The sequence below is a fragment of the Jaculus jaculus genome, chromosome 4 (assembly GCF_020740685.1).
Source record: "Jaculus jaculus isolate mJacJac1 chromosome 4, mJacJac1.mat.Y.cur, whole genome shotgun sequence".
Lineage (NCBI taxonomy): Eukaryota > Metazoa > Chordata > Mammalia > Rodentia > Dipodidae > Jaculus > Jaculus jaculus.
The window spans coordinates 39208369-39223547 of NC_059105.1; the positions used below are offsets into that span (position 1 = coordinate 39208369).

Genomic DNA, 15179 nt, shown 5'->3' on the forward strand with positions numbered 1-15179 from the left:
TTGGGTAACCCATGCATTTCTAGAATTCTCCTTTCTCCAACTGCCATCTCACCATAGGAGGGCTGGGATTGAGGCTGGTCATTAGTAAAATTTGCTTTATGTGGGTTCTGGACCTCCAAACACAGGTTCTTGTGTTGCACAGCAAGTGCCCATTGAGCAACCTCCTCAACTCTTTTATTGTTTGTTTGTTTTGGTTTTTCGAGGTAGGGTCTTTCTCTAGCCCAGGCTGACCTGGAATTCACTGTGTATTTTCAGAGTGGCCTCAAACTCAAGGCAGTCTTCCTATCTCAGTCTCCCAAGTGCTGGGATTAAAGGTGTGTGTGCTGCCACCCCTGGCCTTGATTTTGTTTTTGAGAAAGACTTCATGTAGCCCAGGCTGGCCTCAAACACACTATATTCTCATTACTGGCCTTGAGTTCCTTATCCTCCTACCTCTACTTCCCAAGTTCTGAGATTTCAGTTATGTGCTACCATGAAGTTTTGACACAAAGTAACATCTACAGCTGGGCTTGGTGGTGCATGCCTTTAACCCTTGAGAGGCAGAGGTAGGAGGTCACTGGGAGTTTGAGGCCAGCCTGAAGCTGGAATGCATTCCAGATCAGCCTGGGCTAGAGTGAGACCCTACCTCAGGGGTTAGGGAAATCTCTTAATAGTAACATCCCTCTTAGTTTGTTTTGAGACAGTTTAGAAGTGGTCTATTTATTTATTGAAAAAATTCATAACAAATAATATTAAATATTATAGCTGTACTGTATGATAGCTATTAAAAACCAAATTAATGGGGCTGGAGAGATGGCTTAGCGGTTAAGTGCTTGCCTGTGAAGCCTAAGGACCCCGGTTCGAGGCTCGGTTCCCCAGGACCCACGTTAGCCAGATGCACGAGGGGGCGCACGCGTCTGGAGTTCGTTTGCAGTGGCCAGAGGCCCTGGCATGCCCATTCTCTCTCTCTCCCTCTCTGCCTCTTTCTCGCTCTGTCTGTTGCTCTCAAATAAATAAATAAACAAAAAAATTAAAAAAAAAAAAAACAAATTAATGGATTTGGGTCCTGCCCTCTGGAAAGTTACAACGGTTTTAGATGTCTAAGTGGTTGACTTTGGAGCAAATGGGTCATTGACCTTTATATATAGTTGCTAAAGGTCTAAACCCTTTTCTTGAAGTTGACCTGTATTAATTACCTTCCTGTTGGCTGTGACAAAATGTCTGACAAGAAGCAACTTAAGGAAAGAAGGGTTTGTTTGGTTTACAGTTCAAGGAGATATAGTCTGTCATGACGGGAAGCTGCCACATTCAATCCATAGTTTGGAAGCAGAGAGGTGAATGCTGGCAGTCTGCTTGCTTTGTTCTTTTTATTCATTCTGGAACCCCAACCCAGTGGAATGGTCCCACCTATAGATAGGATGGATATTCCCACCTCAAATTACCCAATCTAAAAACTTGCTTGGGCCAGGTGGTACACACCTTTAATCCCTTGGGATTAGCACTTGGGAGGCAGAGATAGGAGGATCACTGTGAGTTCAAGGTTCCTCTGATTCTACTTAGTGAATTCTAGGTCAGCCTGGGCTTCAGGAAGACCCTACTTCAAAAAATCAAACACACACAAAAAAACCTCCCTCAGATATGCCCAGGAATATGTCTCCCTAATGATTCCACACTTGTCATGTTGATAATCTGTATCAACCATTACATGACCTTTTCACAATAATTGGCTGTGGGCTGGAGGGATGGCTTAGCAGTTAAGGTGTTTGCCTGCAAAGCCAAAGGACCCAAGTTCAATTCTCCAGGACCCACGTTAGCCAGATGCACAAGGGGACACATGCGTCTGGAATTCATTTGCAGGGACTGGAGGACCTACATGCCCATTCATTTTCTCTCTCTCCCTCTTTCTCTGCCAAATAAATAATAAAAATAAATCAATAATAATAACAGTAATTGGCTAAGATTGTCAAACCTAGTAAGATGAAAATAAAGGCTTCATGCCATATTGTCAAGGTACAGATTTCATAGAGATGTATTGCTACATCTTTCAACAGTATAGAAATTATAATGCTAACTGATTGGCTTTTTGAAGTAATAATAATGTATGTAATTATTTCATGTAAATACATTCATATCTTACATTTTCTTATTCCAAAGAAGAATCCTTTCTAAAGAGAATGTAAACTGCATTATTTGCTCTCATGTAATTAAGATAGAGACATTTTCTGGTACCTTCTACAGCTTCCATGCATATTTCATGAGCAATGTCAGTGCAAATTTGAATCTGCCAAACTATTCCTACAAAATGAGGTCATCTTTTTTTTTTTTTCTTGAGGTACAGTCTTGCTTATCTTTTTCTTTTTAATGTATATTTTTTTATGCTGACCCTACATAACCTTTTGAAGTAAATGTGTTCTTCCAAGTAATATGCTTATTTGGACAAAGTTGTTTTGACAATATTTTGAAAGTTAGAAATCATTCTAGCGAGTCATGGTGGTATATACCTTTAATCCTGGCACTCTGGAGGCTGAGGTAGGAAGATTGCTGTGAGGTAGAGGCCAGCCTGAGACTACATAGTAAATTTCAGGTCAGCCTGGAGTAGAGTGAGACCCTAATGCAAAAGCCAAACAAACAAAACAATCATTCTATATACTTATCTTGTTGAATATACAGCTAGTCATACCCTTAATTTGGTAAATAAAAAATTATCTTTAGTGTTTCTATGGGAGTGCTAGTGATTGTGGATTTTAAAAAGTATAATCTTGAATCAACTGGACTAGAGTGGTGTATGTTTTTTAGAGTATGTATTATAGTTTATGGCAACTGCCTGTTACTGACTAATCAATCAGGTAGGATGATCTAGCAACAGAAGTTTCTATAATAGTAATGTAAGCTATAGACATTTTATTTTATTTATTTGAGAGCGACAGACAGAGAGAAAATGGGCACACCAGGTCCTCCAGCCACTGCAAGTGAACTCCAGATGTGTTTGCCCCTTGTGCATCTGGCTTAGGTGGGTCCTGGGGAATCGAGCCTCGAACTGGGGTCCTTAGGCTTCACAGCAAGTGCTTAACCGCTAAGCCATTTCTCCACCCTCAAGTCTTAGTGGTCAATTGCAAGGGAGGAAAGGAGAAAAGGAAGTATCTGGCCAAAGGAAGAGAAGATTATCATGATTATTTTATTTTATTTTATTTTGAGAGAGAGGCAGAGAAGAGAATGGGCATGCCAGGGCCTTTCGGCCACTGTGAGTGAACTCCAGATGCGTACACCCCATTGTGGGCATGCATTGCATTGCATGCTTGCATCACACATCTGGCTATATGTGGGATCTGGAGGATTCAAACAGGAATTCTTAGGCTTCGCAGGCAAGTGCCTCAACAGCTAAGCCATATCTCCAGCCCTATCATGATTTTTACTGTAGGGTGGGACATATGGATAAACTGTCCCAGAATGGGCTCTTTTAGCAAGGGACAGAGAGATGTTAAATGTGGTTGACATTTTCTACCACAGTTCCTGTATGCCAGGCATAATTATTTGCTTTAGAAACATTTTAGTACAATTAGTTCGGTGTCATTAGCCTCTTACTATCTGTTAGGTGAGTACATTCCTTGCTACTCAGAAAATGTATGAATACCACAGAATGTGTAGAATTAGATCTGATGTCATTACCACTTAAATGACAAAACTAGATTTAAAAGCCTCTTACTTCAAAGCTCACATTCTACAATACCCCCAGACAACTTTCTTATCAAACTCAATTTTTTCCAATTGTTTTTATTACCCCCACAGCGCCAAAGTCTCATTCTGACAGTGAAAGTGAATATTCTGCTTCTAACTCAGAGGATGATGAAGGGCTTACAAATGAGTATGAAGAAGGCACTAATAATGCAGGCATGGTCAGCCAAAAGATTCAAGCTCAGGATAGAGTGCTCTCAGCTTCTGTTTGCAAAGGGACACCTCCCAAGAAAACGAAAAGAGACAAAACAGTAAGTGAAGAGAGAGAGTTGAACTTTAAAGAACTGTGTGTAATATTTCCAGGATGGGCTGTCCTAAAGAATAGATCTACAACAGGGATCAAGTCTCTTTTTTTCACTTTTTTTTCTTCACTTTTTTATATTACCTTTGCCTCACACTTAAGCTTTCTTTTCTAGTCTGTCTGCCTGTTCATAAGTTGATATAATAATACACACTAAAGGTGACAATTAAGTTGTATTAAAAAGAGTTTGCAAGTAATGATTGAACAGTTGGTGGCAAACTCAATACATTCCTCTTCTTTTTTATTTTGTTTTTTCGAGGTAGGGTCTCACTGTAGCTCAGGCTGACCTGGTGCTCACTCTGAAGTCCAGACTGGCTTCGAACTCACAGCAATCTTCTTACTTCTGCCTCTAGAGCTGGGATTAAAGGCGTGCACCACCATGCTGGCTACAATACATTCTTTTTCATACATTGTGTTTTGGAACCTTAGTGATATGTTTAAGTCAAAGTAAGCAATAGGTGATGTGACTTGATATGTGTAGAATTGTTGGTTTGGAAAAATATTGCAAGCACCTGGCTTTCTTTTTTTTTTTTTTTGAGATAGTTCAGCACTGTAGCTCAGCCTGGCCTAAAACTCAAGGCAATCTTCTTACTTTAGCATTCCAAGTACTGATATTGCAGGCCTGCCCCACCATTCCTGACTTCATCCTGCCTTAGCAGTGGCCTATTATGCTGGTACTCTAGAGGTTCAGAACAGGGGGAAACATACTGCTTAATTTCCACTTCTACAAATCCTTTTTTGATTTAATTTTTATTTATTTGAGAGTAACAGGCAGAGAAAGAGGCACAGAAAGAGAGAGAGAGAAAGAGAGAGAGAATGGACATGCCAGGGTCTCCAGCCACTGCAAATGGACTGCAGATGCATGCGCCCCCCTTGTGCATCTGGCTTATGTGGGTCCTGGGAAATTGAACCTAGAACTGGGATTCTTAGGCTTCACAGGCAAGTGCTTAACCCCTAAGCCATCTCTCCAGGCCCCTCTCCCTTTTTTTTTTTTATTTTTTATTTTTTTATTTTTGGCTTTTGTTTTTTTTTTTTTTCAAGGTAGGTTCTTACTGTAGCTCATGCTGACCTAGAACTCATTCTGTAACTCCAGGCTGGCCTTGAACTCATGGTGATTCTCCTCCTCAGTCTCCCAGCACTGGGACTAAAAGGCATGTAGCACTATGCCTGACTAGGTCTTTTGAAACGCTTATTTTCACAATATTTCATCAGTACAATATTAAAGAGTTTATTATCATTTTTTGTGGAGAAACAAATGGAATATAAATATTTTTGAAGAACAGACTACTTTTTGTTTGCTCTTAATAATTATTTTGTATGTGTGTATATATATGTGTGTGTGTGTGTGTGAGTGTGTGGACATGTACCAGGGTCTCTCACTGCTGCAGACAAACACCAGATGCTTGCATGACTTTAACTATGTCATGACTATATGGATATTGGGGAATCAAATTCAGGCCTTAAGCTTTGTAAGCAAGCTCCTTTAACTGCTCAGACATCTCCCCAGCCCTTAATCAGTTTTATTGGAAAAGTTATATATCTGTGGTTCTTTTTTTTTTAACTTTTTTTTTGTTTTATGTTTGTTTATTTATTTATTTGAAAGTGACAGAGAAAGAGGTAGAGAGAGAGAGTGAGAGAATGGGCGTGCCAGGGCCTCCAGCCACTGCAAACGAACTCCAGATGCATGTGCCCTCTTATGCTTCTGGCTAACGTGGGTCCTGGAGAATCGAGCCTTGAACTGGGGTCCTTAGGCTTCACAGGCAAGTGCTTAACCGCTAAGCCATCTCTCCAGCCCTCTGTGGTTCTTAATCTGTATTTTTTTTTAATTTTTAAAAATTTATTTATGAGAGAGAAAGCATATGAATGGGCATGGCAGGGCCTCCAGCTACTGCAAATTCCAGATGCATATGCCACCTTGTCCATCTGACTTACGTGGGTCCTGGGGAATCAGATCTGGGTCCTTTGGCTTTGTAGGCAAGCACCTTAACTGCTAAGCCATCTCTCCAACCCTGTATGTTGTTTTAAAAAATACTGTCAGGGCTGAGGACATAGCTCAGCTATTTAGATACTTGCTTATAAAGCCAGGTTCAGTTCCCCAACCAATTCCCCAGCAACCTGAGTAGGCATTCTTTTGCAGCAGCAAAAGACATGGGCATGCCCATACCCATGCACAAAAGTGCACACAGACACACTCACGTGAATAAAAAGCCAGGCATTGCAAAGTCAAAGGACATAGGTTCGATTCCCCAGGACCCACGTAAGCTAGATGCACAAGGTGGCACATGCATCTGAGATGGCCATTCTCTCTCTCTCTCCCTCCCTCCCTCCTTTCCTCTTTCTCTCTCTCCAATAAATAAGTAAATAAATAAAAATAATTAAAAAAAAAAAAAGCCAGGCATGGTGGCACATGCTTTTAATCCCAGAACTCAGGAGGCCAAGGTAGGACCACTATGAGTTCAAGGCAAGTCTGAGACTACATTGTAAATCCTGGTCAGCCTGTGTTAAAACAAGACCCTATCTCAAAAATAAATAAATAAATTTAAATTTAAAAATGTTGCCCCCAACACCTCAGCACTGAAGCAGACCAAAAATGAACCCAACATGGCTCAGGGAAATCTTGCGGAAGAGGGGGCGGAAAGAATGTCAGAGTTACATGTTGGGTCATGATTTGCAGAGACATTTATCATACTAATAACTGGGGGCTAACTCCACAATGCACGACCCATTTTCATTAACAAGGAGGGTCTAATGGGAGGGGGTAGATCACAGATGAGCCTAAATAATGGTACCAAACTGCCTGTATTTACTGAAAAGAAAACTAATAAATTAAATTAAAAAAAATTTTTTTAAATGTTATCAAGTAAAGAATTTTAGGTAAGCATGGTGACACACAGATATCCCTACTACTTGAGAAGCTGAGACAGGAGTATCTGTGGATCTTACTGATTTGGTATGAGCCTGAACAATGTAGTGAGATCCTATCTCAACAATAACAACAAAAAAACTCAAAGAATTTTACATGTACTATATACTTTTTTTTTTTCTTTTTTGGAGGTTGAGTTTCACTCTAGCCCAGGCTGGCCTGAAATTCACTATGCAGTCTCAGAGTGGTCTTGAACTCATGCTGATCCTCCCAGCTCTGCATCCCAAGTGCTGGGATTAAAGGCATGCACCACCACACCTGGGTATAATACATTTTTTAAGAAATATATTTTGTGCCAGGCGTGGTGGCACATGCCTTTAATCCCAGCACTCGGGAGGCAGAGGTAGGAGGATTGCCATGAGTTCAAGGCCACCCTGAGATGACAGAGTTAATTCCAGGTCAGCCTGGACCAGCTACCTCGAAAAAAGAAAAAAAAAAAAAAAAAAGAAAGAAATATATTTTCTGCTCACTTTGGCAGCACATATACTAAAATTGGAATGATAAAGAAAGATTAGCATGCCCCTGTGCAAGAATGACACACAAATTCATGAAGCGTTCCATGTTTTTTAAAAGCTTTTTTTTTTGTTTATTTTTATTTATTTCAGAGCGACAGAGAGAGAAAGGGGCAGAGAGAGAGAGAATGAATGAATGGGTATGCTAGGGCTTCCAGCCACTGCAAATGAGCTCCAGATGTGTGCACTCCTTGTGCATCCGGCTGATGTAGGTCCTGGGGAATTGAGCCTTGAACCAGGGTCCATAGGCTTAACCACTAAGCCATCTCTCCAGCCCAACGTTCCATATTTAAAAAAAGAAATCAATCAATCTATCTATCTACATACATACATATATATATATGTGTATATATATATGTATATATATGAATAATTTTTTTTTATTAGAGAGAGAGAATGGATGTGCTAGGACCTTTAGCCACTTCAAAAGAACTCCAGGTGCATGTGCCACCTTGTGCATCTGGGTTTTGTGGGTTCTGGGGAATTGAACCTGGGTCCTTAGGCTTCACATGCAAGCACCTTAACTGCTAAGCCATATCTCCAGCTCCTTAATATATTTTGTACTATTATTATCTGCTTTTGACAGAATACAAATCTTAGAAACTACTTAAAACTCACTTTGCTGTGTCCATTTTCAGAGTGACTTAGTAGAAGAATATTTCGAGGCTCATAGCAGTTCCAGAGTTTTAACCTCTGACAGAACACTGCAGAAGCTAAAAAGAGCTAAACTGGATCAGGTATGTTACAAAGAGTGGTACTTCTAAATTTTGCTTTATACTAGCAACACATTTGAAGGGTAAGTGAACATAAGCAAAATTATTGTATTTATCAAATGAAATATGAATTTATAGTTATTAAATATTTAATTAAAGATAATAAACTATGATAATCCCTCCTGCTTTCCCCTTCACAACTCCACTCTCTATCATATCCCCTCCCCCCTCAATCAGTCTCTGTCATTTGATGTCATCATCTTTTCCTCTTATTTTACTGGTCTTGTGTAGGTAGTGCCAGGCACTGCGAGGTCATGGATATCCATGGATAGCACACTGTAAGGAGTCCTACCCTTCCTTTGGCTCTTACATTCTTCCCACCACTTCTTCCACAATGGACCCTGAGGCTAAAAAGTTGACTATGTTGGACTTGTTAGAGATTTATTGTGGTGACACTGATAGCTGCAGTTCTTGTCAAAACAAATCCTAACAAAATAGAAAGAGTCATCAGGATTCTTTTTTTTAATGAGTGGTGGGGGCAGGGAGAGAATTGGTACACTAGGGCCTCCATCCACTGCAATCAAACTAGATGCGTGCGCCTTCTTGCGTACATGTGTGTCCTTGCATCACCTTGTGCGTCTGGCTTACGGGGGACCAGGAGAGTTGAACATGGGTCCTTATACTTCACAGGCAAGCTCTCTAGCCCAAGACTCTCTTTTGTCTTGCCTCACTGGGTTGTAGATATCAACAGACTTCGTCTTCTGGAAACATATCCAAGTGGGGGGCCCAAAATACTGATAGTTTCCTTCTAAATAACAAATATAAATACTTTTTTTTTTTTTTTTTTTTTTTTTTTGAGGTCAGATCTCACTGTAGCCCAGGCTTTTTACTATGTAGTCTCAGAGTAGCCTCAAACTCACGGCTATCTTCCTACTCTGCCTGCCAAGTGCTGGGATTAAAGACATGTGCCACCACCACCCAATTAAATACCTTTAAGACAAACAAAATATGTTCCCTTGGGGGCCACCACCTTAACTGCCAGTGTTTTAATACATTAAGCCTCTCCTATTACTTAAGAGTGGCTGCCCAGTAAAACAGGTCTTTCCTGGTTTGTTAGTTAGGCTCTGGTTGGTTATTTTCACCCCAGGTTAAAAATTTGTCTGAGGAGAGGGGAATTATCATGGTTTATTGTCTGTAATTATGGAGGTTGTCAATAATTAAAAAAATTTTTTTTGAAACTTGTCTTGTCCTAAAACATAGCCAACAATCCTTGCCCAAGAAAATGGATTCAACTAAACAGTTTATAACTAACATTTATTAGGGCCAACAGTTTTGTCTCATTTTTTATTTTATTTTTCTTTTCAAAAAATTAAAAAAATTTTTTTTTGTTCATTTTTATTTGTTTAATTGAGATTGACAGACAGAGAAAGGAAGAGGCAAGTAGAGAAAGAGAGAATGGGCGCACCAGGGCCTCCAGCCACTGCAAACAAATTCCAGACGCATGTGCCCCCTTGTGCATCTGGCTAACGTGGGTCCTGGGGAATCAAGCCTCGAACTGGGGTCCTTAGGCTTCACAGGCAAGCACTTAACCGCTAAGCCATCTCTCCAGCACAAAATTTTTTTTTTTTTATTAATAACTTCCATGATTGTAAACAATATCCCATGGTAATGCCCTCCCTCCCCCCACTTTCCCCTTTGAAACTCCATTCTAAATCATATCCCCTCCCCCACTCAGTCTCTTTTATTTTGATGTCATGATCTTTTCCTCCTCTTATGATGGTCTTGTGTAGGTAGTGTCAGGCACTGTGAGGTCATGGGTATCCAGGCCATTTTGTGTCTGGGGGAGCACGTTGTAAGGAGTCCTACCCTTCCTTTGACTCTTAATTCTTTCTGCCACCTCTTCCGCAATAGACCCTGAGCTTTGCAAGGTGTGATAGAGATATTTCAGTGCTGAGCACTCCTGTCACTTCCAGCACCATGATGAAGGCCTTCTTAGTCATCCCAAGGTCGCTGCCCTCTGAAAAGAGAAGATTCTCTACCAAAAGTGAGAGTAGCATTAATATAAGGTTATGAACATTGAGAGAAGTGCTTACTAGGCAGTTTGATAAGTCTAGTATATACATTTAGCCAGACAGCAGCAGACATTACACTCCTAGGGCTCATGACTACCCCAGTTTTAAGTTTTCAGTATCAGGATGTATTCCCTTCCATGGAGCAGTCCTCTAGTCCAATTAAAGGGCAGTTGGTTTCCAGCATGATAGACATGCCACTGTTGCCCCTGTTGGCTCATTTGTCCCTGACTGGCCAAATATAAGGCTTTCAGTGTCCACTGTTGAGTATCTTCACTGGTGATTTCTCTTTCTCCGATTGAACTGCACGCAGAATGGCTTCTTTCATCTTTCTGTCAGCTGGTCTACATGGAAGAGGTTATCAGCTCAGTTCCAGCAGGATATCTCAGTGGCCTTGCAGCCCAAGTATGTGTAGTCTTCAGCAATAGGGTCTTACCATCTATTCCTAGTGGGAAACCAAAGGCTTTGGCAATGGCCTGTAATGTTTTGGGGGCATCAGGGACCTCCCTGGTTTGTGTTTGTTTGAGGTAGGGTCAGTCACGGTAGCTCAGGCTGATCTGGAATTCACCATGTAGTCTCAGGGTAGCCTTGAACTCATAGCGATCCTCCTATATCTGCCTCCCAAGTGCTGGGATTAAAGGTGTGCGCCACCATGCCCAGCATGACCAACATTTTTATATTTATTTATCTGAGAGAGCGGGGGTGGAGGAGTCCGATGAAGAGAATGGCACACCAGAGCCCCAGCTGCTGCAAACAAACTCCATATGCATGCGTCACCTCAGCTTGTGCATCTGGCTTGCATAGGTATTGAAGAATCGAGCCTGGGTCCTTTGGCATCACAGGTAAACTCCTTAGCTGCTAAGCCATCTCTCCAGCTAAGAGGCCAACATTTTATTTATTTTTATTTATTTATTGGAGAGAGAGAAAGGGGGAGAGAAAGAGAGTAGGCATGCCAGAGCAATCAGCCACTCTAGACGTGCAACCTTGTGCATCTAGCTTATGTGGGTCCTAGGGAATTGAACCTGGGTCCTTTGGCTTTGTAGGTAAGATCCTTAACCACTTCACCATCTCTCCAGCCTCAGCATTTTAAACATCCTTCATCGGGGTCAAACTGTCCCAGCTCAAAAGTTGGTTCTGTTGATCAAAATGTTAATGTGTTATTTTATTGTCAGCCCGACAATCATTGTCTTAGATCCTTCAAGCATGGCCATGTGCCCAGCCCTCAAATACAAGTTCTTCAGGTAATGGGGTTACTCAGGTTAACTACCGGATATCTCTCTCCTAGTCTAGAGAGGTCTAAATATTTTGTACTCCTGTCAAACAGCTCGTATCTTCTCCCAAAAATACTGACACAATGGATACAAAAATAAATCCAATTTTTTTCCATATTATGTTCACCCCAGATAGGGCACAGAAGACAGACCAAAGTACAATTGCACCAAAATAAGGTGTTTTTGTTTGTTTGTTTGTTTTTTGGTTTTTCAAGGCATGGTCTCGCATCAGCCCAGGCTGACCTGGAATTCACTATGTAGTCTTAGGGTGGCCTTGGACTCAGCAGTCCTACTTCTACCACCCTAGTGCCAGTGTTAAAGGCATGTGCCACCACGTCTGGCTTTATTATTTATTTAGGGATGGAGAGATGGTTTAGTGGTTAAGGTGCTTGCCTGCAAAGTCAAAGGACCCAGGTTTGATTCCACAGGACCCATGTAAGCCAGATGCACAAGGTGGTGCATGCATTTGGAGTCGGTTTGTAGCAGCTAGAGGCCCTGGTGCACCCATCCCCCACCCCCCCATGCACTACTTTCTCTCAAGGGAAGGATTTTTTTTTTTCCAATTTATTTTTTATTAGACAGAGAGGAAGAGAGAGAGAATGGGCGCACCAGGGCTTCTAGCCACTACAAATGAACTCCAGACACTTGCACCACCATGCGCATCTGGCTTACATGAGACCTGGAGAATCAAACCTGGGTCCTTAGGCTTTGCAGGTAAATGCCTTAACCACTAAGCCATCTCTCCAGCCCAGGAGGAAGGATATATTTTCACTGTCACTGTTAGTGGTTTCATTCTATGATCACTTGTGGTATTGCTTTTTTTTTTTAATTAAAAATTTTTATTAACATTTTCCATATTATAAAATATATCCCATGGTAATTCCCTCCCTCCCCACCCCCACACTTTCCCATTTGAAATTCCATTCTCTATCATATTGGTATTGCTTTTAACAACAGAGCCATCTTTCCATCCAATTCTCTATGTTGCTTGTGGGCCTATGCATGGTAAGCTAGAGCATTATGATGGGGAACATGTGGTAGAGAAAGTGGCTTGTCTCTGGCACACAGAGCAGAAGACAGATAGGAAGAGGTCATCTTCAAGATACAGCCAGGCATGGTGGCACATGCCTTTAATCTCAACATATGGGGGGCCTAGGAGGATCACTGAGTTCAAGGCCAGCCTGAGACTACATACTGAATTCCAGGTCAGCCTGGACTAGAGTGAGTCCCTAGGGAAGAAAGGAAAAAACAAAACAAGATACAACCTTCAAAACATGTCCCCAGTAACCTACTTTCTCCAGCCAGGCCCCATCTCCTAAGTCATTCTACATGAAATTATAAATGCATAAATGAATTGACAAATTTAGTACTGTTGTGATCCAGTCATATCAGTAGCACTAGTAGTATTACTGGTTTTGAGAGCAGTGAAACCTTTCTCCGCTCTGGATGGGCTTAGCCTAGGGGATAGAGTGTCAGACACTCAATGGTCACTTAAAATTCCCCAAGCCAGTGGCTCTCTGGTTATTGTCTTGTGACCCAAGAAGAATGCAGGATCAGCAGAAGAGCTAGTTAAATAAGGTTTGTTAGCAAAACAGAAAATAGAAACAGAACAGCTCTCAAGCCAGGAGGCAACCCAAGCCAGTTGCCACTGAGTGACTAGGATCAGGGCTTTTTATACCATGGAGATGTAAATTAAGTATCAAGTTGAAGTGGATTAGATTGGTTACTTTGGATGCATGTGGGGACTTCTGATAGGCTGATTAGTTAACTAGAAGTTTGGTTACTTTGGATGTCTATGAGGGCTTCTGACAGGCTGATGAAGTAGAGGAGTTACTACTTTGGATGTATGTGGGAGCTCCTGACAAGCTGATGAGTTAATGGCATGGTCACTCTGAATCTGCCAGCCAACATCCTGGGCAGTCAACATCCATGACTAGTTTCCTACAAAATGGGGGTAACTTTACTCAGAATCCCTCTCAGTAGGGAACAAAGACTTCACACATGAGCCATTTTAGGGGACTTGCCATATCCGAACCATAACACATGCTTATGGAAGATGGCAGGATTTGTGAGAAACAGCTTTTTGATAAACCACAGTGATACAAGTTTACTTTATGATGTAGTCTTAGGCTGTCCTTGAACTCCAACCTCTACCTCCCAGGTGCTGAGATTAAGGTGTGTACTGCTGCATCTGGCCCAAGTTTACTTTATTACTGATAATGCTAAATCACAATGAAACTAATGTTTTCTGAGAATTAATATTGAACTGCTACCTTAAACTTTTGTATTTTTTTTTCAAATCTACAAGTTTAGGGTTTTTTTTTTTAATTTAATTTATTTGCAAGCAGAGAGAGAGCAAGTTTAGGGTATTTTGTTGTCATTGATGATGTTGCTATGGTTCTGGGAGCCGAATCCAGGGCTGTGTACTTGGTAAGCAAGCACTCTACCACTGAGGCACTATCCCAGATCCATAGATATTTTGTTTCTTACTCAAAATTTGTTGTCAAAACTGGAAGGTGGGTTTGATCATTATATAGTATAGTAGCTATCCTCTTATAAATTAAAATTTTATATTTGGAATTTATAATCCTTTAAATGGCTCTTTACAAAACTTACCATACTTCTATGTTATTACATATTTATAGTAGAAGAATTGAAAGCAGACAAATGTAAGTGATATCTGAAGTATTGTGTGTACTCGGTGGATACATTGAGTTCTGTATTCAATTATATTTCTGTTAACAGCCTTTTCTAACTGACTTGATATAGGTAGTTTGAAAATGATTTCCCTCTCTCTCTCTCTCTCTCTTTTTGTTTTTAGCAAACTCTACGTAACTTATTGAGCAAGTTCTCACCTTCATTTTCTGCTGAAATTAAACAATTAAATCAACAATATGAAAAATTATTTCATAAATGGATGCTACAGTTACAGTAAGTATTATTACCAACTTTGCACAATGAAGAATAATATGCTTGTATATGCCTTTATGTTAAAATATAATTTAGTATATTTGATTTCCTTTTTATAGTGAACTTGATGTATGTGTGTAAATTAAAGCCAAAATTCAGGCTAAATATCATGGCATACTCTTGTAATCTCAACATTTGGAGAGGGGCTGAGGAGGAAGTTCATAAGATTTAGGTGAGCCTGGGCTACACAAGGTCTTGTGTTCTACTTCTCCAAAAACAAGATAGGTATTTTCCTAATTTTGTGACACATAGAGAAATGACTGATATGTAGAAATGTCATTTTAGGGCTGGAGAGATGGCTTAGCAGTTAAGGTGTTTGCCTGCAAAGCCAAAGGAACCAGGTTCAACTCCCAAGGACCCACATAAGCCCACATATGCACAAGGGGCATACATCTGGAGTTCATTTGTAGTGGCCAGAAGCCTTGATATGCCCATTCTCTAACTTCTTTCTCTCTCCTCCTTTCTTGCTGTCTCTTTCAGATAAATAAATAAAAATTAAAAAATGTTCCACCCGGAGAATAACCTAGTGAATTACAGGTCAGCCAGAGCTAGAATGAGACCCTACCTCAAATAAATAAAAATAAATTTTTTTTAAAAAAAAGAAATGTCATCTTATTGTATGATGTTGCTCAAATTTCAGTTTTTACATATTTTTATTTATTTATTCTAGAGAAAGAAGCAGAGGGAGAGAGAGGGAGATTGGGCTTGC

General features: G+C 40.6%; 1 protein-coding gene and 1 non-coding gene across 5 annotated transcripts in view; both read left to right on the forward strand.

The window, feature by feature from the left end:
- Positions 1-15179, forward strand: part of Orc2 (origin recognition complex subunit 2) — a 56672-nt gene that overhangs the window by 20927 nt on the left and 20566 nt on the right. For all 4 annotated transcript variants that reach the window (XM_045148264.1, XM_045148266.1, XM_045148265.1 and 1 more), the window contains 3 exons: positions 3766-3962; positions 8086-8184; positions 14322-14431. In XM_045148264.1, coding sequence (XP_045004199.1) covers positions 3766-3962; positions 8086-8184; positions 14322-14431 — 406 coding nt within the window. The remainder of the gene's footprint in view (positions 1-3765; positions 3963-8085; positions 8185-14321; positions 14432-15179) is intronic.
- Positions 7398-7502, forward strand: LOC123460437. Its single transcript, XR_006637000.1, has one exon. It is a non-coding gene; the product is annotated as a U6 spliceosomal RNA (small nuclear RNA).